Source organism: Colius striatus, chromosome 1 (genome assembly GCF_028858725.1).
Source record: "Colius striatus isolate bColStr4 chromosome 1, bColStr4.1.hap1, whole genome shotgun sequence".
Taxonomy (NCBI): Eukaryota; Metazoa; Chordata; class Aves; order Coliiformes; family Coliidae; genus Colius; species Colius striatus.
In genome coordinates this window covers 193,878,244-193,901,383 of record NC_084759.1, presented here as the reverse complement: position 1 = coordinate 193,901,383, position 23,140 = coordinate 193,878,244, and the positions used below count along the sequence as shown (strand labels likewise).

Genomic DNA, 23,140 nt, shown 5'->3' with positions numbered 1-23,140 from the left:
AGCAATAATTATAAATTAAATATGACGAAGAGTAGAATTTTCTAGGAAATTTATTGCTTAAATATCTTAGAGTATTAAATGAAGATCTGATAGCTTATTCTGTTTTGAGGGGTTTTTTTGAAGCTTTTTCTAAAGGCTTAGTTTCCTTCCCTGCAATTTTCAAACATTTTTCGTTGATTCATCTCCCCTGAAAGATCTTACAAAACAGGATCTGATCAGTGCTTCTGAAGCAAACAAAACTTTCAAACATTTTAATTAATTAGTGTTTTGTATATTTGCCAAATTACATCCTTGAAATACACTATAAATAGCTTCTCTATTACTCTTTTATCATAGCAACTTGGATGGTATGAGAAAAATGATTTGGCTTCAAGTTCTTCTCTCTGAACTTCGCTGAGGGAGAAGAGCACTAAAATTTGGAGGCAACTCATCTTCCAGTGATACCAAGGACAAACCCCAAACACAGAATCACAGAGATACAGAAACTCAAAGCAAAGTATCATCCAGTCCAACCCCCCTGCCAGAGCAGGACCACCTAGAGTAGGTCACACAGGAACTCGTCCAGGTGGGTTTTGATTCTTGGACACCGTGATGATATCTGCTAGGTATAAAGACATGAACATTGCTTGAAATACAGTATTTATATCTTTCCTCTGAATTCTGTTTAAAGTAAGAAAACATTATTTGGATTTGCAAAGTTTAAAAATTTGGTTATTGCCATTCCCCTACTCTGCTCACCAAAGTAAAGGTAGTGAAACACTTGGCGGCTGAAGATAACAGGACAATACTTTCATTGTCCATAGAAGATGTGAGACTGAACATTCAAATCCTTTTGTGAACCTACTGAGAGGGCAGTGCAAAGGCATCAAGACAAGTTCCCCTGATACTCTGAAGCTGCTTGGAGACAGCCAAAGGACTGTGGTTAGTTAACCCCGAGGCCAGGGAAAGTCCAGCTTTCCGTCTAAGTGGGAAAAACAAAAGCACAAATTATGTCCAAACGTGCTGTTCGAATTTGTGCTGAGACAGGGCTGAGCCTCACAGGGTCACAATAGCCAAGGCTGCTATTTGCACTTGTAGCAGAGACAGGGAAACTGACGGTCATTACAGCCCTGGACTGTGTTTGAACCAGGGATGGGAGATGAAAGGCTCTACATTACAATCCCCTGAAGGAATGTGCTTTCCATTTACGAAATGGCTGCGCACAAAGGCAGAAAGAATTTCTATCCATTTAAATTCAAGGAAACGGCAGATGCATTCTGCTTTGAAAAACAAAGCAATAGCACAGGAAAGATTTCAATCATTACTCTGTTGCTCTGTTTAACTGTGTCCCAGTTCTTTTCTTAGCCTTGGTCCATTTCTGTCACAATTTAGTGTTTCATGCTCTCAGATACCTTTCTTCCAAATATGAAGAACAGTTTAAACACTTCTATTAGTTATTTTAACTGATTCCAACTGAGAATTTCTTTATAGAAGGGAGAATGAGGAAGACATCTTTGTTCAATGCCACAAGTGTATTTCAGACGATCTTTGTGTAAGTACAGTTCATGGAAGGTAAAACTCACCTCCTGAACAAGATGCCATGTGAGGCCGTGGTTGGTGGAGTAATCCAGTTTCACCTGGTTGTCCATATGAGGAGTAAATGCCTGACCACAGCCCATCACCAAGTTGAACTGTATCATATACGAAGCTCCGATCTGCATAGACTGGGTCTCCACATAGCGCATGCTAGAAGCTAACTTCGAATCTCCTGTAAAACTGAGAGGTGTAAGGAAAGAATCAGGATCCATCCCCAAAATACTTCAGAAGGGAACATTACGAATGGTTCTGGGTTAAATACAGGGATGCTTCTTTCTTTGCTCTGCAGATTGGCACATGGGATGAGACCATGAACAGAAGCATCTTTCTGTTGGTACTTCTGCAAATTACCAGGAAGGCCTTGATGCATCCCAGAGTGTGAAACACTGAATTATTCTGTTAGTTCTTAATATATGCTCTTTGTATTAAGGACTGACTTAGAATCAAGAAAGGTAACCTACAGAAAAAATGAGCTTAAAGTTCATTCCCCAGGAGTGTCCATTGCCTAAGGTCACGTCACAGTAACAGCTGCAATTTCACTCAAATGTAACAGTAAAGATACACTGCCTTTAGTTTAAAATGCTCTTATTGCATAGACTTCTCATTTCATTGATTTTCAAGAGGTTCTACATTCACTGACTTTTGACTGTGTTTCAGAATTAATATCACCTATCCTCAGCTTCTTTTCTGCAGGACACACTGATATGAGTCATATAATCCAGTGGGTTGAAGATATTTTGTCAGTAGTAATGTATGGACCACGACAACCCTCATATATGATATAAGGTACTCATTTATCACACAAATGGTAACACAATATATGGTTTAAAATTACAAGGTTATTTATACTTAAATGCAAGTTTTCCTTCTACGTACTATTCAAAAGGAAAAAGAAAAATAAAAAACAAGTGAGGTGTAAGAGGGAAGTAATAACAATGTAAACTGTAAGTCCTGCTCACTACCTTTAAAAATGGTTTGTTTTTAAGAAAGTTTATGTAGAATGAAAATCACTTCCGTCTGCTTAGTTGAGATGTTTAGTTGGTGTCTCCAGAAGCACTGTATTCTTTTCAGCTTCAACATTTTCTAAGACTATTCTTAGACAAAATTTCTATTTAGGATAGGCAATGCATGTTTTTAAAGAAAATCACTGCAAATCATCATGCAAAAATAAAAAGCTACATTCAGCACAGTGGTGATGAAGAGAATAATCTAGTTCAAGGTTGCCCTCATGGTTGTGTAAGTTACATTTTGCAATCTTAAATAAGAAATCCTAATCTTTCAATGCTGTAAAATAAAACATAGTATCTTCTACCCCAGGAAAATTCAAGGTCACAATGATGTCAGTGTAAAGACTGGGAATACAAGTCAGTGTTACTTATCATTCTTTTCAATTAATTCACTGAAGCACATTGTTTTCTATGGCACCCTTTTCTGAGAGAGCAGTTAAGCCATAAACGTCAGCATCCTACCTTGAAGCCTTAGAAGAAATTACTGAGAACTAACATTAGTTTTGCCATTATCAAATTGATGTTACTTGGCACAAGTTAAGATTCAGGCTTTTCACTCTCTGCCCTTGCTTTCTGCGACTTTGTTTCCTAAAGGATGATTAAATTCATGACACCATATGCAAATACCCAGTTGATGTCAATCAGCACATGGACCAACTATGGGTGGACATTCCCTTGACTTCTGGGGCACTGTTATGACAACTGGACCAGAAGGCAGTAACTTGCCTTTAAAAACTCTATCTCAACTATTTAATGTTTCAATCAGTGTTGTCAGTGTTTTTCTTCTCAATGGGAAGGATAATTTCAAGTTGATCAGAGAATATAATGCACACACTTATCCGTGGTCCAGCTGGCAACCTGTAGTGTGTGGCTTCATTGTTAGAACTGAATGCATTTCAGAAGTTGTTTTGTTAATGCCTGAATTTATTTTTCTTCCAAACTTTTTCTTGTACTTTTCAAAATGACATAAACCTACACATTTGAAAGTTAGAATTGACTTGGTCTGACATAGTTTTAATTTCTACAATGCAGCTTGAAATTTCATGGCTGATGTGGGAAATAAAAATTTTACCAAAGCCCTCTTGGGAAATCTGTACCAAGGAAATCTGTACAATCATGTTCCTGAGGTATCAGTCAGTCATGTGTAATGTTATCAGCTGAAAGTTATACATAGCAGTGATTGGGAAAATGATTTGACACTGCAGACATACACCTGGACATAACACATCACAGTTACCCAAAGCTCATCTGAACAGAATAAAGGAACTGAAGCTAAACAGCTTGATGAAGTATCCACCCAGAAGCTGTCTTCCCCAAAGTGATAGAAGACAAGTGAAGGGCTGTTACTCAGCATAAGTGCAAAGAATGAAATGTTTCATTTTGTCTTTGTCTCAACAAAAATTCCCTCTATTCAATATTACTGTTGTAAAGCTAGAAAAACGAAACCTGAAACTCTAATCTTTTTTACTGGTGACATTCAGGTCATGATTAAAATGCTTTAAGTTTAGTATAAATTTTCATTTTGTAACTTAGCCACAGGATATTGTACACAGTACATTAAGTAAGCACTATTTTAAAGTCAAAGCAGCTCTTTAGAAAAGAAATGTGGAAAAAAGAAGCTAGTGATGAGATGAAGACAATCTGTGATGCTCCATAAGAAGCTCTAAGGGAAGGAAATCACACTGTGTGTTCACACAGTCCTTTATCATGCACAAATTGCCTCCAGCTGAACAAGGGTAGCATTAAAGGTGGGGGCTCTACCTAACTTGCCACTTCTTCACTCTCCATCTCTCCCATGTGTGTGGCTAGGGGTATGCTCTTCTGCTGCAGTAGCCAATGTTTCCTTTGTTCCAGGAGTCACACAGCTGGAATGCATTTCCAGATTTTGTAAAAGACAGAGTAATGTCCCTGGCATAACAATAATTAACTAAAAAATCTTCAGAAATGAGCAGAGGCTACATTTCTGTATAAATATGTAGCCGTGAGTTGGTTTCTAGCTCATGTATAATTAGACCTGCAGAGGCGCAGGAACACAATACCCACAGGTGCCCTCAGAAGAATCGCTCTCCCTCCAAGCACTGCCAACTAATTGGTACTTCTGGGAATGATATCACAGCCAATGTCAGCCAATCTGTAAGGCTCCAAACTGCTCTGGGATCCCCAGAGTTACCGTATTTTCAAGGCCAGTACTTTCAGGAATACTGAAAAGCCACACGAATGCATCTGGTTTTGTAAAGCTGCATTGACCGAGAATATCGACGTGCTGGTCAAACGCTCATGCCAGCTCCAGCTTTGCTTCCATGAAAGGCAGGAGATATATATATATATATCTTTTTACATCCCATCATACTTACTTTGCTAAATAATTCCTCAACATATTGATATATTTTAATGAAGTCAATTACCTGAAAGAAACTTTCTGCATGTTGCAGAGTAACAACTAATCTAAAAGACAAAACCTTTTCTAAACACAGGTAAACTATCAAATTGATGTAGGGTAACTGTGTTTCATTGCTGCATTTGAACAGTTCATTATGAGCCAGATTTACAGTCTTCCCCCTGGCTACTCCGGGGACAGTGGGACACTCTTTTGTCTGTTACACTGAGTTAAATTGTAATGTCATAATCTGTGGCTGAAGACAGCTTTTTCTTTTGGAGAAGTGACGAATTAAGGTACATCATCAAACATTTTCTTTTAAAAGTGTTCTGGAGTCCTTTCAGTATACTCAATACACTTGCTGTAATACAGCCTAAGAAACAACCTGGAAAAAAATGTTGATGATTAAAATCAAATACAGTGACTGCTCCAAATATAGCTCATTAAAAAATATGAAAAATTCACCCTTGCTGAACACTTCTGTATATCAACAAACTCCTCTTTTCTAAATGAAGTCAGATATTGAGAAGAACAACCTTCCTCTTCAACAAAAAATAAATATCCCCCTCTCAGTTTTCTCCAATTTTAAGGATATTTCAGATATATAGATTCTGAGGCAGAAATGGAGGCCTAATAGACAATTAAAGGCAATTCATTGAAAATGGGCCTGGGGATGACACCCAGTAAAATGATTTATAGCATATTTCCCACAGTTCTGCAAATGAAAAAGCAGTTGTCAGACTTTCCTCAAGAGGATGGTGTCAGTGCTACAGCAAACTTTGCTCATAGAAAGTCATGAGTTAGAAAATGAGAACCAAATGGACTCACAGCTGGGAAAAGCCAACAATAATTAATTTAACTAGCAGCCATTTGTACAGACTTTGTGTAAGTTTAAAAATTTCCCTTGAGAGAAACAAGGTCACTGAAGGATAGAGTTCATGTCTTCCAGTGATGATGAAAAATACTTATACATAAATAATAGGGAAATACTGCAAAGACTTTATTTGATGCCTGGAAAGTTCAACATTTCCACTGTGACTGAGCACTACAAATCCTAGCCAATATGTGGGATTGGGAATTTATCTTGGCTTTTATTTGATTCTGATTTAGAGTCATAGGAAGAAGGCAGAGGAACCTCTGCTATCTTCACCTATCCCCCTCCCCACAATAAGCTGATCTTACAAGAATAGAGAGAAAACAATGTCATTAAAGGGTCTTCATTCCAACTCTTTGATGAAGAAGATGCAAACAGTTTGAGCCCTAACATGTTGTTTCATTTTAATGAGCAGCGAGTACCTTCCTTGTCCTTATTAAAGTGGTTAATGGTGCTTCTACTGCCTCATTATCACCACTAGAACACTTTCAGTGTTGTTCTTATTGCTAAGCCAACTCCTTTTAGTTTGACAGATGATCAGAAAGTCAAATCAGATTGCTCACAGATACTTGTTAATAAAATTCCAGCAGTGATTCTCTGAGTGTCCATGGGGATGCTAAAATGATTTATATTTTCTTGAGGTTTTCTACAATTACTGTGATTGTACTTTCTCCAAATAAATAAATCTATGCCAATTAAAACCATACTGGGTTTAGCAGACTAGCATGAAACTGTTATTTGATTTTAATCGAAACATAGTTAGGAAATTGAGCTTCCATTGTCTTAACTCTAAATGTTACACTCATGTACTCCAGAAGTGAATTTTTGTGAAGCTGGTTAAAATTTTACTAAAAAAGCTTATTTTTACAGAATCATAACAGAATCTTATATTTTTTGCAGTTTTTTGAAGTCAGGCAGGTGATGTTTTCTTGGTTTTGATTCTGAAAACGTGGCACATTTTAGCCATAACTGCAATATGTCATAATGTTGATCACAGTGTAAATGACTAAAAGGATACAATACCAGACAAATTAACTACCAATTACTAACATCATTCTAACAACATTCTGCTGCCTTTCCTTTTTGAAGTGTAATCTAATGGCTATGTACACATATCTGAACATCACTTATGAAATATTCTTAACAGATTATTTCATAACCTGCATACCCATACTAAACTCTCTGGATTTTAAGTGAAGGTTACAAAAATTTTCAAAGTGGTTTCTATTAGGGTATTCTTTAAATATTTTATGGGGAAAGAACACTACTTTCAAGGTTCCCATCCAACAAAACTTCTGTGTAATGCAGTGTAAAACTTATTGCTAATTGCATTACATTAACGGCTGTATTTTTGTCCATAAGGTGAGGATGAGATGCAGTTACTCTGAATAGCTTCCAGAAAGACTCATTGGCAGAGATTATTTGGTTCTTTGCAGGATGAATAGACAAAGAAAACAAAAGTAGAACAGAAATTAATGTGTTTCTCACCAAAGAGTCCAGTCATGTCCACAGTAGGGCTGAACATTTCCCAGGTAGAACCCCAGAGACTGTGTGACTTCAACTAGGTTGGTGAAGTCCAGACTGATGCTATTGAAAAGCACAGAGGTCATGATGATTTCATCAATTGCCCACACATCTTCGCCTTGAGAAGAGTGATACGGCTGCCACCATCTGAACTGAATGCCAATCTGTCTTGCATCTTCAGGTAGCTCCACAGAAATGATTCTGGAAAACAAAAAATGAAATTATTATCAGAAGTTTTGCTGTTTGCAAGAATTCCATGGAGATATATTTTACGATTGTTTTTTTTTCTTGTTGACCCTAAAAATTGTTGGCTCTGTGGAGCTCTCTGTAAATTGAAAAGTGCTCTGCCTTGATAGTATAAACTGGGGTGCCTTTCAGTTGAAGCCCAGGAGCTTAGAATCACAAAGGGATGATCAGGCAACAAGGACTTAAGAATTCCAGCTGCATTTTCTCAGACTTAGTGGATTTTATTTTGATCTGAAGACATGCATCTTCTTAACATTTGTGCTTGTTTTTGCATAATACTGACATCATGCTTGTGCTGCTCCTGTCCTAGAAGAACTCATCCCTGTAAATTGCAAGGTTTATGTAGAAAAAGTTCATCTTGTCACATAGTGAGATTATGTGTTGTCTCTTATGGCAGACACTTCTGTACTGGTGTAGAGATGCAACTGGAGGTGAGTCCCAGGAAATTCTCCTGATATGCAAGGTCACCTGATTTGTCATGGCAGCTATGTCAACAAACCCATAATTGACAAACTGCAAAGAAAATTAAGAGCAATATCTATTTTCCAGGAGCAATTATTGTCCACAGCAGTAGGGAGCATGCATTAATTGTCACAGTAACAACAGCTTCTTGCAAGCTCCATAAATCACCAGGACCCCGATGCCCCATACAAATGCACATGAGCTGTGAAACAGACTGGCAGCGGGGACATTTGTCTCTATTGGTGTACAATTACTTGCTGGCAAAAGGGTTTTTGGCAAGCTTATAATGTAGTTGATTTTTTTTTTCCCTCTTAGAGGAAATGTGTATAAAATGACAAAACAGGTAAGTGGAAACATCATTTTCTACTTTAGCACAAAGAATTTTCCAGATTTAAGGCTTTCAAAGCTGCCCGTTGTAACGTTTTCTTCTACACAAAAGAAACAGTCTTGTGTGAGCTGCTCTCTCAGTGCAATACCACACTCTTAAAAATTACTTGCTAAATTGTTCTCATAAAGACTAAATTTATAATACCATTGTTTTATGCCACATTGATTTTAAAGAAGAATGTGCTAATCCATTAGGAAGAAAAAATTTAAACAGCTTGGCTGAACAGGTGGGAAGAACTTGAAAAGTCCTGGCTGTCATTTCTAGGAGCAGTTTTGAGGTTGTAAGCTGGAGACAGCAGCGTTGAGGGACAGACAGAGGTGATGGCTGATGTGTCCCCATGTGTACACACATTTTATGTATGGTGAATATATTTATTTTGCCACTCAAATAAGTAAACAATCTTGAATGACTTCATACCCTTCAAAGAGAAAGATCAGGCCACATTACTCCCTGGCAAGGGAGATAAGCTGCAAGGACTTTATACCAAGGATTCCCTAATAAGCAGCAACTCTAAAACTTTTTGGGTCAATTTTTAAAGGCACAGATGGCACTAAATTGCTGCTGTTTCTAAAAGGAACTGATGATTTTGTTTTCCATAGTTCAGCAGGGAGAGCTTGAGGAAAGCTGGTCCCGTGCCTAGGAGGAGCACTGCATCCAGCATACACTGTGAAGCAATTGGCATTTATGTGAGCTAATGCTCTGTTATAATCCTGGCATATTTCTCTGCTGGTGGCTGTCTCTGATGCCTACATCTTCCTTTTCACTTTTAATTCTCATAAGCTCACCCACATGGACTCTAATTCTCACTGACAGTAATTTACCAAAAATCCCAAATCATGACATACGCCACTGATACATCTGATGTTAAAATATTTAGCACATGTTAAAATAAATTTCTCATCCCAGGGGATTAAGCAAACACAATTTAAAAACGTTGATGTAAACCCTTGTATATAGTGCATATGTTAGTATGCAGAACCTGACTACATCTCCAGTTATAACAGCTTCTCCTGTCTGGCTTTTATTTGCTGGCAAAAGATGGAGAGGGAGGAGGATTCCTGCTAATGACTTTGCTGATGCAGAGAAGAAAAGTGTTCCTACTAACATGACCAACTACCATTAGATTTCTTAACAACCAGCTGGGAGACCTTTGCTCTGATCCCATTCTTTCAAACTATGCGCATACCTAATATTGAAAAGCCACCGCTGTTCTGCTCAGAAGAAAAATGCAGCTGTCAAATGTTAGCAGATTAAATGCACCTTTTCAGCAGAACATTAAATGTGTAATTATTTTTTATATGACTGAAGATTAATTAGATTTCTGGATACAGATTGATTGCCAAACTTTGCAACAGTCCATCTATGTTACCAAAAATGCTGATATTTTCATATAGCATAATATGGAAAGGTGAAGATTTCTCCATATTCTTCATCATAATTATTGCCAGTAATATCTTCAGGTTTGTATGTCTGTCATTGAACTATCTACCCAGAGTGGACTATACATATCTCATGGCAAAACCTTTCTAGCCTGTACATGTTGTTCTTAGCTCTTTGCCCTGTCAGGACAGAAATTGTGTTTCATACTTCATCTCAAAAAGAAAAAAATAAGGTCTCTGGCATCAATTTAATTTACTACTTTTTTATCTTAAACTTGATTCAAATCAGTCACTGGAATGTGTATTTTCCTTTTTGTTATAAAAATTTCATAGTGTTATATATTAAAAACCTTTAGGGAGATATAATTTCTACAGCTGTAATCTTGAATCTAAGGATTAGAAACGGGGCGGTATAAAATATATATATGACTATAATAAAGGACGGGAAAGGAAACTTTTAAGAAGGCTTATGAGTGTTCCAGTTTGTAAGATCTTTCCTTTGGAAATGTTTAAAACTTCAGAAATTAAAATCCACATGTAGTATAATTTTACCAAATACAATCCTTCCTTTCAGATTTTTGAATATTTCTTATAGCTCCCAGAAAACACATTTAATTAATGTAACATGTTTTGGGGTTTTTTTCCCATTAAAATATTTTTACTCACATTTTGTATATTGTAATTTTGTACTGAGCTATTAACAAGATGAGGAAATCTAATTTCTTTTTCTAAAATGCACTGATGTCAGCTCACTATATATAAATAATGAAAGTTAAAGTAACTTGCAGACTATCTATGGTCCCACCCCTTGGGTTGACTCAGGCCTTTTCCTGGAACTAGGGGGAGGGGTAGAGAAGAGGATGCAGGGCAATACCCAGTGTAAAGCTGCACTTGGGCAAGAAGCGACCATCTGGGACGGGACCCACGATGTCACCTTCGGTTCTGCCTCTTTTGTTCATGACAGAGTATCCCCTTTCATTGGGATTCAGTCTCCAGGCTGGAAAGGGTTTGCACGGAGCCAGCCCATGCCGTTGTGGGCTTGTGGTAGAGGTATGCTTCTGGAGACTCTTAATTTTGCATTGTTTTATTAAAATTGATGGATGGTGTCCCAAATGTAACAGTCGAGAATACCTTCTCTAAGCACATCAGATATGTTCCGCTCCAGTCTGACACCAAACGGGTGTTGCTACATGAGGTGAACTCTTTGTTCAGCTTCTTTGTGATTTGTACAATTCCCTGGCCCAGTTACCAGCAAATCCTCCCAGGGCACTCAGTCCAACCCACAGGCACAGGCACAAAGTCATGTAATCCCTCTCACAATGGGAGGAGGCACAATTTCCCTGCTGACCTGGGGAGACCTGAACAGTCAGATTTTATCTCAGCTTTCCTGCACTGCCTGCAACCTCCTAATCCCAAAGGACGGTGTAGTGAAGGTATCTATGGCTTCAAAGCTACAAATAATTTATATTAATTTCTCTTCAGAAGTGGCTGCTTCCATGGGAAGAGACATGCCCCTATTTCCCACAACTACATTTCTACCCTTCATCCTGCACTGCCTTGGCTTGCTCTATCACATCACCTGCGACTGAATGCCCTCAAATCCATGCGTTCATTTTTCTAGAAGCAGGCAAAAATGGCAAGCGCCTAGAATAGCTGCAAAACTTTTAAGGAAAAGAAGTAACTTTTGATGTACAGTAAAAGATCTTCACTCTCTCCCACACCACGTGAATAGATGTACATACTCTTTACGTTGCAGTGACCAGAGCTGCCAGGATTAACTGCATATAGGTAACATTCCCCATAATATTTATGTGCGTACCTTGGCTCATGGTAGTTGAGGTAAGAATAGTGTTCCAGTAGTTTCCAGGTAATCCCATTGTCATAGGAGTAGTGCAGCAGCACTCCTTCCCCAGGCTGGTCAGGTGCTTTGCAGGTGCTCAGCACTGACTTGCTGCCCAGGCGCAGCGTGAACTGCAGGAACCTGAATCAGAATTACACAAATAGTTACAGGGTAACATTTGCATAGTGGGTTTGTTTTGTTTTGTTCTGTTTTCCTTAACCAGGTTGTTTTCAGATCTCAATCTAGACAAATTTTGATAAATATCAGTTATATGGTTTCATACATGTGATTTGTTTTTACTGTCAAGTAATGTGGCACAGATAGTTAAAAATGCCAATCATTTCAGCATTTAATTATTTATTAGGCACTGAAGGGGAGGGAGAGATAGTGAATGGATCTAATCAGCTGCCACAAGCTGTCAAATAAACACAACCTTATAAATAATTAATTAGCACTTGGCTTTGACACTCAGGTTTGATATTAACATTTCATATTTTTCCCTCTGAGCCATACAATAACTTCCCTCCAGTCTGTTTTGGGTTCTGTTGTTTACAAAGCAGGAGGCAAAAAGGCAAGGCTATGCAGTCACCATTACAATATTGAACTAGAGTTTAATAAAGGAAAAATTTCTTCCCGCTGAAGCAATTGGCTTAATAATACACAAGGTTGCAGCTAGAAGGGAAGGGGTTGTCCCATTCCTTTGCCTCACATGACTGCTCTTTCCTTCTCACCTCGACTGGGAGCTGTCAAGGAAGGAGGTGATGAGCTGGCGCCTTCCATCCTTGTTGAAGACCAGGGCCTTACCGCTGGCCAGGACCCCGCAGCCGAAGCTGACCTCAGCCCCTCGGATGGAGTAAAAGTTGTGGTAGGAGGAGAGGCGGGAGCTGGCAAAGCTCTCTGAGATGAACACGGGGAAGGTTTGCGATGCCATCTCACACGCTGGCCCTGAGAAGCCAGGGTCACACCTGCGGGTGGTGAAGATTCAACAGTGGAATGAATGAATTATCTCCTGTGGTTGGGTGGCAAAATAACACAGTGGTTCATGAGCTGAAAGTGCCCACAAATCCCTTCCAAATCTAAGAACCAAGAACCTCTTTAGACTTTATTAAGGCATCAAAAACATCACAGAATCATAGAATTGTTACAGCTGGAAAAGACTTTTAAGTCCAACCAGTCAATGATATTCTTTTAGCTAGTACCTGCTTTTCCAATTGAAAAAAATCATAGTTTTGAACACTCCACCAACCTACACATAACACACAATATTTTAATTCATTTTGGGGACAAAAATACCACTGACATAATTTACAGTTGTTCATGTGTAAAATTATGAATTGGTTTTTATCTGTAGCATGTCAGATGTGATTACAAGAAATTGAGTAACAGAACACAATGCCCTGTGGGTCATGCTGTTGTTAATAGCTATAAATAGCTACAACAATATTTTGAATATGCTTAATGGTTTTGAATAAGTACTTTTGATAATACTTTTTGGACTGGAACCTTTTTAACAAGCAGACTTTCACAAAAAAGTGGAGTGCTGGCCTTCTGTCATTGAGGTCTGTTAGGTCATGGGGTATTAGAACTATGGAAATTGTGATTCTTTCCAAAAATTTAGTTTAAAAGTGATAGAGTCCCAAATCACCTCTAAAACCAGTATAAAGCATGCATCACTGACACTTTGGTGTGTTCTGTAGCTTATTTGAAGGTGATGTGGAAGTTAGACTGTTTCTCCCAAAAGAAAATGATAAAAAGGATATTAAATATGTCTCTGTTTAGACAGATTGATCTTTAGCTCTCCAGTGAGCTTTATGCATTCTGGTGGCTATGCTGGTTTTATATTTAGTCAACTCAAAAAGCAAGAGCTGAAATGAAAATCACTTCAACTTTCAAATCAACAAGTGCACTGTGTGACAGAAATTGAATACAAGTACTGAATTGTAACTCTTACTTGCAGCCATTTCTAGTACACTGTCCTCGCCCTGAGCAGAATTTGAGGCAAGATGGACCAATATAAACTGCAGAGGAAAGAAATCAGTTAATGAAGGGTTATGTTATGTGATTAAGAGAATAAAGAACATAAGAAAGTATACAGACTTGATCATATAATGATAATATTTAATTTTGCCCAGTAGGAAGAGCTCTACAAAAGGATAAAATACCTTTGACTGTGTCAAAGATAGCCAGGGATAATTTATTGTTTAATGAATAGTGCCTATCTGTGGCTTGAGACACCAGTGCTGTTTTAATTAATGTAGCTGATTTTTCTAAGACTGTGAACAAGAGGTTATATGATTTGCTATCCATTGACCCTTTTCTTGCCTTCCGTTTTCTTCTTCTTGTTTCGGACATGTAATCCAACACACATATTAGTACATACCAATAACACCTTATACATTTTAAAGATGTACTGCTGCTTCTCACACTGAAATACACATAATTTTACTGGATTTACTGGAATTAGAACCCACAGTGATGTGTCTTAAGTAAACATTAAAATTCATACACTTGGACTGACTCTTTCAAATGGAGTAAAACTCATATATGCTCAGAAATACTCCAGAATTGTTTCACTTTTTTACTTCATCTTCCTCCCATGAGTCCTAAATGACAGTATTGATATTTTGTGAAAAATATGGACAGAAGATGAGAAAATGTCAGTATAACCTACATCTCATTGCACTACTATCAAGAAGAGCATTAATCTGAGTATAGACCAAATGCATTAATCTGGATGTAGCCCAAAGTGATAACTTGTGGGTAATATTCTTTCAACGCAACATGATAAACAGATCTTAACCATGAATAGCATCATCTTTCCTGTTGATGAATGCCTTTTACTTGGAGTCATCTACTTGCACTGTGACTTTGGAATGTCATCTAAATAGCAAACAATTTGGAATCATCTATAATAAGCAGTACTTATTCCCTCTCCCAGTTTGATGATACTGCCCATCATAGCAGTGTCAGTACTCTCTGGCAGATGCATGTAAAATACCCGTTAGCTACTCCCTGTAGCTAACTCCCCATCAGTTTTCATGTGATTCCTAGATTTTCTCACTTTTCCGGGTGCAAAAATTCTGCTCTGATTTATTTGTGTCTATTGAGGTCTTTTTGAGGGGGCGGTAAAATTAGAAGGGTTAAAGATGTAATGATGTCATTCAAAAATGAAAAACGCTTTATGGAAATTGGCGTTTTTCCAGTGTTTCTAAAAGATGGCCAGCTTCCAGATTTCATTTAAAACTTAACTCACATAAGAAACAGTTGTGAAGCTAAAAGTCAGAGTGCTGAATCCTTGAAAATACTCTTTTCTTCAAGAATTGGAGCAGCTTGGCAATATTTGTATGTCTTTCCCTACAATACAGTGTAAAGCTTCAGTTTCACTAGCATCTAACAAAGGAGGCACGCAAAACCTCAGAAACATCTTAATGTCTAAAACTCAACTCCCGTATCATGGATCTACACCTCAAACGTTGAGTAGTCATTTTTTTGGCAGATGGTTGGTAAAACACCTTTTGACATGATACACAATGAAGCACGTAGCATTCTTCGATGGGATTATGTTTTGTTCTAGTGCAGATATATGAATTGTTCATTGATTTTCAAAATCTTGTTTTGTTGTAAAGAATTTGGGTCCCTAGACTGACTTCATCTTGCTCTTGTTTCTGTGAACATTTATGAGTATCTCTAACAGAGTTTGCAATTTGTTGGGTAGCAGCTTATCTTTGCAGACACAGATATTTTAATATGTTCATATACCTGAATTTTCCCTTCATTTTACTTTCTTTTTGATCAATATCATCATCTTTAAGGACAAGTATTAATACATTAGTACTCATTCCAGAATGTCAAGGGGATGCTACTTCTCATTAACAAGAGAATAATTGTCATTCCTTTTTGCAAAAAAACTTTCATTTGTGACATTACCTTATCAGCTTCAAGGTTTTTATCTTCAAAATCAGGCATTAATCCATTTAAAAGATTTTGCAAAATGTAGCTATTTATTATTCCCAGGGTCCATATTGAACCTTTCTGGAAATCACTATTAAATTTCACAGGCTATTGTATGTCATCATAAATATTTAAATGATATACTTCACACACCTAATAAAACAAATTCTGGATGTAGTTCACTTAGTCCCAAATAATTTAAGAATAATGAGCAAGTTCAAAAATCTGCAGCTTCTCATAGTTAGTCCTTTCAATTATATGTATTTTATCCTGTGTTCCTAAGTATTTTTTCTATGCTTTCAACTATTTCCTTTCAAGACAGGCCCCAGTTATCCTCTGCATTTTATAATTATATTAGTCAATATAAACTCCTCACTCTCCTTCACATCCATTTAGAGAACAGGTAGGTGAAAATTAATTTCCCAAAATAATAGTAGTTTCCTGAAACAGATGGTACTTTCCCTCTGAAGGTACTGTAAACAAAGTAAAATGTTTGTTAGTGTTTCAGTAGCAGCCTTGCTTTATGAAGGTCTTCTTATATCCAGAAGGAAAAATATGTCCCAGATGCTGTAGCTGTTGCTTAGGCTGGAGCAGTACATGTCCTTAATAGTGCAGTGCAGTAGCTATTTATGTAATTCAGACTAAGCAGTCAGAGGAAATATTATACTAAGCTCTTGCCAATAACATCCCTTCCTGGAAAGTACTCAATTAAAAGGAAAACAAGAGAATAATCTATTAGGCTGTTGTCTTTTGGAATGGCAGAATTCTCCTCTAGCTTCAAAATGTGCCTGTTACGAGATGTAGATAAGAAGATAAGGAATTTAATAAACTGAAAATCCTTTGACTTGTGATTGTGGAAAATCCATTTACTTATAGCAGCATACAAAAATTTACTCTTCTAATGTATCATAATTGTGGATGGGAATACTAACTATTATCGATTGCCCACATATTGCCAAGGATTGGTCCTGTTTGTCTCCATCGAATCCTGGTGTCACTTGTTAATGCAGCATTGGGAAGGGGAGTAGTTATTCGATTCCACCTGAAATATATGGAACACAAATGATAGCATTTTACACTGATAGTCATTAACCAAATGTATGTTTTGCGGACGTGTTAACTTACACTGGAAGCTTTATGAGACTTTTAAATTATAAAATGAAGCAGTGATGTTACTGTAGCTTTAGAAAATACAGATTAAAAAAAATTGATATTTTCATGCAATGTATGAATGTTAATTATTACATTATGGAACCCAGTCTTTTTTTTCCCCCTGTTTGAATGCAGGAAGTCAGCAAAGACCTTAACTTTCTTCGTTGTAGTGACTACTCCATCACAATGAGTTTCTCCTAAATTGCATACCATTCAGTACAACTGAGCTCTGTTTGGTAGAAACCCTTGGGGATGAGAAGAAGGGCACGGAGATTTTGACCTGCTGTGGTCTGAACCATCATTCCCATATCATTCATGAGGGCTACACTTCCTACAGACACTGGAAATAATGGTTTCTATGAAAATGATGCAGGAATGGGGGTGTCACAGATTATAGCAATACTTCATCTGCACTTTCTTCTCATACCCACTACTCAGTGTCTGTGGAAGCCGGGATACAGAAGGATAGTCATCGGATTTGTGCTATGCAACAAGATGTTGCGGTTCATTTCATGGTCAGAACAGTACCAAAGAGACTTAATAAAAAGAAAGGTTGACATAAGAAAGTGACACTACCAAACATCTCCATCTGCAGAAGTACAGAGGATATGTTTCACTGTAACCCAGTTTGGGATTCCAAGTGAATAAAAGTGTCTGAAAATGTAAATATGGCCTTGACTGATGTTTCCTCTGACTACAAAGAAAACTTTTGAGGGTTTGACAAGGTATATTTTTTCTTCTAATTACTATCATGCTGTCTAAAGGTATTTTTTGCAATTTATCTATAGTATCAGAAAAATGATATTATGCCACAGAAGCAGCCCCATATATTTCAAATTTCATTACTAGGCAGCCAGGGAGATGAGAACACTCCTTCCTTGCTGTCCTCAGCTAGTCAAAAATGAAAGATGACGTGGGGTTATGTGCTTTGCTGCTTTCTTCTGTCACCTATAATTCACTTCTCTAATCTTGCATCTCAGTTAGCTTTGCAGAGAACACTCTCACCCGCTGTAATTTTCAGAGGCGTAGATGGTGCTGTGGGGGAGGTGAGGCCCAGCACATATTTCAGGCAAACACTCGGTGTGGAGCAGGGACCAAGAGCGACCATGGTTGGTTGAAAACTCCAAGCTGACGCTATCAGTGAAGGAAAGAAAAGAGAAAGACACCGTGAGCTTGTTGGGCATACATGCTAATGTAGAAGTACCAACACTGAGAAACCATTAAATCTGCTTTTCCTAATAACTGATGCTGAAGTGTGAAATAATTTTAAGCAGACTTTGAATACAAAAAAATCCTGAAAACACAAACATGAAACAAACCTGAGTGTTTAAAAAACAAAAGGTTAGCTTGTAGGCCCAGGATTATCTAGAAACCTTGTTTGGCCACCATCTAGCTCATGTTTTTATGCTGCTTCTGTTAAATGAGCTGGTGTTACTCTCATCATTCAGCTAATAATGAGTTTCAAAAAATAATGAGGAGAAAACTTGAATTAATCAGAGCTAGACAACATTATGTGAGCACAGGACACTTAAACCTGCCAGCTGCTATCACTTCTTCAGGAGGTGGTAAAAGACCACTAGTTATTCACTCACTAGCTGCCTCCCCTTTCATCGCTGACAAATATTAACTTCATTGGACTTCTCAGTCATCTGCCTTCTCTGCCCATTGTGCCTAAATGGAGATCAGAAAAGCACTATGGATGAGTAAAAATGACCGGACTCCACCAAGGACTGCAGAGGGTGGAGGGAACTTGGAGAAGAGTAATCTTCAGGGAGATCACATAGCAGACAGAATCCCTAGGAGCCATGGGAGCCTTTGTACTGCACCAGACATAGTGGCCTTTGGAGGCTTCCTCCTGCCTCACAGAGCCTGGAGCTCTCAGTGGTGAATTTCTGTGTGCAAATTACAGATTTGCTTGGAGAAAGGCTTCTGTTCTCTGGTTTAATAGACTAGTAGTAAACCAAACCATCCTTGTGCAGACAGTGACATCAGAGAACTGGAAACTCTGAGACCATCCACAGAGTCTATGAGAACAAGTCATTAAACCCATTCTCCCAAAGGCTGATTAACAAATTTGATTTTAAAAACCTGTTACCTTTTGCTAAATATTACCTATTCTCTCCTTCCCTGTTTCACTGCATAATTTGTAAAACCCTATTGTTTATAGTCTAGGAGTGTAAGAAAATCCTTAGATATTTTACATTCTGAAGACCTAGAAAAAGTAATATAGAAAGTGTTTGATTTATTATGGAATTAGTGTTTTACTGAAATACTCTTGTAATTTCCTCCAGGTAATTAGCTTGTAATATTCTACTTTACTTTAAGTAATGTCAGTGGAACATTATAAAAGTCATAATTCATCACCTCAATGCTAAATTATTGGATTATAACTTTTCCTTTTCATTATAATTTGCTGACAATATTACGTTATTTAAATGTACCATCACTGTGATATTCTAAGTGTGAATTAAAGCAGTTTATGGAGGTTTTGACTCATTTATTTCAGATTTAACTGCACTGATACCTTGGAGGGTCATATTTACTGCATATATTCAGTGTGAGTCTCTGATATTTGCAGTAGTGAAAGCATTATAAATTATGCCGTGGACTAGGAGATGGGAAATGCTGCCGCATTTGGGAAATACAAAGAGGGGTACTGGGGACCTAGTGCTTCTTTCATTACAAAGAAGTTTACTTCTGCTTCAGAAATAGTTTATGTGAAGGAAGAATGTTAATCTTTCAAAATATATACACTAATACCCATTGACAAAGAGACTTTATATAATGCAGTTACAGGCCAAGAGTGTTTACAGGCAAAGTTTTCACTTTCAGTGTAGAAAAATGCTACTGCCTTCCCTTCCTATAAAATCTAAGTGCAAGGTCTTGATTTTCACTGTCCCTTGCATTCTGCTGCCCTGTATGGCTGTGAGCACTGTCAGTGCTAATGCAGCTCTTTCCAGTTGGAAGTAGATGCCAAAGGACAGGAATATGAAAGCATTTACAGTCTCTTACTTGAACCTCTCAATTGTGGAAAAAATAGAGTAACTTAATCCTCACAAAATATCAGGATAAATAATCTCACATGTACATAAGGAAAGAGAGACAGTGGTCAGTTTGAGTGTGGGTCCCCTCTTTGAAGAAGAGTATTCAGAAACTGGAGAAGTGAAGCAGAAGATGATCAAGATGTCCATGGCCTTGAATGCCAAACTAGGAGGGCCTGAGGAGCCAGCTTGCTCATCCCAGTGAGGAAGGGTGAGCTATGGCAGCCTGTGATGGTGCAGAGGGCACTCAGACGTAAGACAGAGTCAAATTCTCCTCAGTAGTGGCAGGCACAGCAGAAACAACAATTTTCATAAAGACGTGGCTTCAGGGTTTTATAACAGACACTAGGAAATCCTTTTTCACCTGAGAAGGTTCTCAGAGAGGTATCACAATATCCATCCATGGAGATTTTCCAATCGAGGATAGGCAAATCCATGGCTGACATGACCTATGTTGGTAACCAAACCCACCTGCAGCAGCAGGTTTCACTAGATGATCTGTTAATGGCCCTTCTAACCAACATTTCTATGATTCTACAAAATATGGAGCAGCAAATGACTCTCTTCTTTCCCTTTCCCTCTCCCTTAACTCCATGGAAGAGGTCATGTTGAACGTCTTGATGAAGTGAAGCCAGCAAAACAGTTCTGTGATTGGTCTACAAACAGTGAGGCCTTACACTGATGGTCATTAAGACCATTTATTATCAGTCTCACAAAAAATTAGGGTTCCTGCCACTGCCTTTAATAATTTCCCTCTTACATTATATTAAGAGGTAAATCTCATATCCATTAGAAACTGAAGGAAAAGTTGCTCTGAAGTCATGAGTGTATTTCAGAGCAATGCACTATGAAAAGAAAGTTTTGACCTGGAAAGGAATTTAATAGAGTGGAGATCAGAAAGAACGTTAACTTTTGAGCAGCTTATATTTGTCATTATTAATTGGTTCCATTCTTGTTGAGAAAAAAAATTCCAAATACCAATATAGCTGTTATAAGCCAAAGTGAAAACCAAGAGAGATTTTGGCAGTTGTACCTGTTACCAGGTTGATAAGTTCCACAACCCAGATTGATGGAAAACTGAATCATGTGAGTCACTGTGGCAGGGAGCACTGGAAGGACATGGAAGTAATCCACAGCCCAAACATTCCTGTTGTGGCCCTGGTGACTCTTTTGCTTCAAGCAGAACTTGGTTGCAGGAGTCTGTAGGTCCGGACTAATGACAACAGAAACCAAAGATGGAACCTTTAAAAGAAAATAAATCAGGCTTAAATGAAACTAATGTTTAAAAATATCACAAGGAATTATTTAAAATAGAAAAGTAACTTCAAACATTCTGAAGCAAGCATGCTTTTCTCTCTCATTGCCTCATTTCTGTTAATACTTTTAGCCACCTTTTTCCACAGAAGATCCCACGTAAATTGTTTGATATTATTTGCACAGCTATTAACACTCTGGATACCAATGCTGTGTATCACCTCAGTGGGATCAGATTGCCTGGTTGTAAAGACAGTATAGAAAAGATTGTACCTTCTGTGTTCTGAAAAATACTAGTTTATTTTGTCAGTGCTCCATTGGTAACAGAAGATGATTTTTGCCCTGGAACCTTTCAGCTCACAGAAACAAACGTAGGGCAATAGCATGTCTAGTCTGAATACGTGAGAATAGAGTAATAGTGTGAGTTCACAGGCATACGCAAGGAGGATGTTATGCTGTTGAAATAAATGAAAGTCGTGCTTTACAAAGCTTAGCCTTTGTCCTAAAGCAATATAATTAGACCGTTATTATGTCAAAAGAGGATGTCAGCTTTAAAACTGCTTGTTTAAAAAAACCTTGACAATGAATTCAGTGTAATTTCAGATCCTATCTCTCCTCAAGTTCCCCAATTAATTTTTTATTATTTCACAATTACAGCTTCCTTAATTTTAACAAAGTTCTACTTTGTCTTTCACAGAAGCGGGTGAGAAGGGAAGCCACGCACAATGAAACAATGCAAGTGACTCAAAGAAACTCAGGCCAAAGCCTACTGTAAACATGTGCTTTCTGAATTCTAGTTACAGTGAAAACGCACACAGACATGTGCTTAAAATCAGCTGCATCTTTACTGCTAAATTTCCCCCACATTGTATAAACATAGAGCATTTCAATCTCTGGTGCATTGATGTGCATATGTCTTGCATAACAACTTTTGCTGTCTTTTTTACAGCAGCAGAAAAAGGACAAGTCAGGGCTGGGTTACTCAAGGTAGACATGGTCTAAGTGCCTCCTTGCCCTAGACAGGAAGGCTCCTGACAGCAAACTTGAGGTCCTTATTGTCCTGCCTGAGGGTGGTGGATGTGGTTAGAAGGAGGCTGCACTGTTGGCAGAGGAGATACTGCCTGTGCACACTGCCAGCAGCCACCTCCTATGGCTGAGTTAAGTCTACATCTCTGCAGATCCTATAAGTAGCCACTTAATCTTATTTAAAATAGAAAGAAGAAGTGTAAAATACAAAATTTCCTGCTCTAGGTGTGAGAAAGACATCCAAATGTTTCCTAGTCAGTCCCCTCCCAGACATTGATCCCACCATGACTGACTCTCTCAGGATGCAGCTCCTGAGTATCAAAGCATGGCTAGCAGAAACTTGAGTGGAGACAGGAGTAATTACTTGTGAGGAAATGTTATCACTGTTTTCAGCTGATAATTGAAAAGTTTTGCCTGTTATCCCTGCATTAGCCAATGCCACAGTCCTGCTCAGGGGTGCAGTAATCAGCCACAACTGAAGAGCCATGCTGCCAAGGCATTGTATCGCTGCAAGATTTATGTGGTTGGGAAGGTCGCGTTTGACTCTCCCTGTGCAATTCAACATACAACGCTGTTGTGATGGCTTGAAAATAGATTGACCCATCCACCCCACCCACCTACTTTGTTTACGATGATTTACCTTGTAAGCAGCATAGGTCAGGGTATCAAGAGGTATGTGTTCTCTCCTGCCTTCAATCTTGGCATAAAGTATGACATCATTTTCATGGGATTCTCCAGAATCACAAGTCCCTCCTGTACAATACACATTTGAGGAAGGAAAAAAATATATGTGGTCCTTGGTATTGAAAAATGTAATCATACTATGCAGCCATAATGATTAAAATAATTACAATCAGATGCTATTTAACTTAAGATATGAAGCAAAAGAACATCAGCCTTAAGGACACAGAGAATAAGAACTTACTTGATCAGATATACCATAGCAGAGATCAAGGGGTTTGACAATTAGGAAAACTCCAAGTACTTCTCTTAATCAGTTTATCAAAATTATTGTAATTTAAAATTCTGTGCCCAGAGCAATTC

At 38.0% G+C, this 23,140-nt stretch overlaps 1 protein-coding gene across 1 annotated transcript in view; it reads right to left on the bottom strand.

Annotated features, from left to right (window-relative positions):
- RELN (reelin) overlaps positions 1-23,140 on the bottom strand; it is a 296,993-nt gene that overhangs the window by 85,687 nt on the left and 188,166 nt on the right. Inside the window, exons 13-21 of the mRNA XM_062020283.1 lie at positions 22,737-22,849; positions 20,850-21,058; positions 17,781-17,909; positions 16,556-16,665; positions 13,624-13,690; positions 12,404-12,637; positions 11,652-11,813; positions 7,322-7,558; positions 1,563-1,755 (exon numbers count right to left, since the gene is read on the bottom strand). Of these exons, the coding sequence (XP_061876267.1) occupies positions 1,563-1,755; positions 7,322-7,558; positions 11,652-11,813; positions 12,404-12,637; positions 13,624-13,690; positions 16,556-16,665; positions 17,781-17,909; positions 20,850-21,058; positions 22,737-22,849 (1,454 nt within the window). The remainder of the gene's footprint in view (positions 1-1,562; positions 1,756-7,321; positions 7,559-11,651; positions 11,814-12,403; positions 12,638-13,623; positions 13,691-16,555; positions 16,666-17,780; positions 17,910-20,849; positions 21,059-22,736; positions 22,850-23,140) is intronic.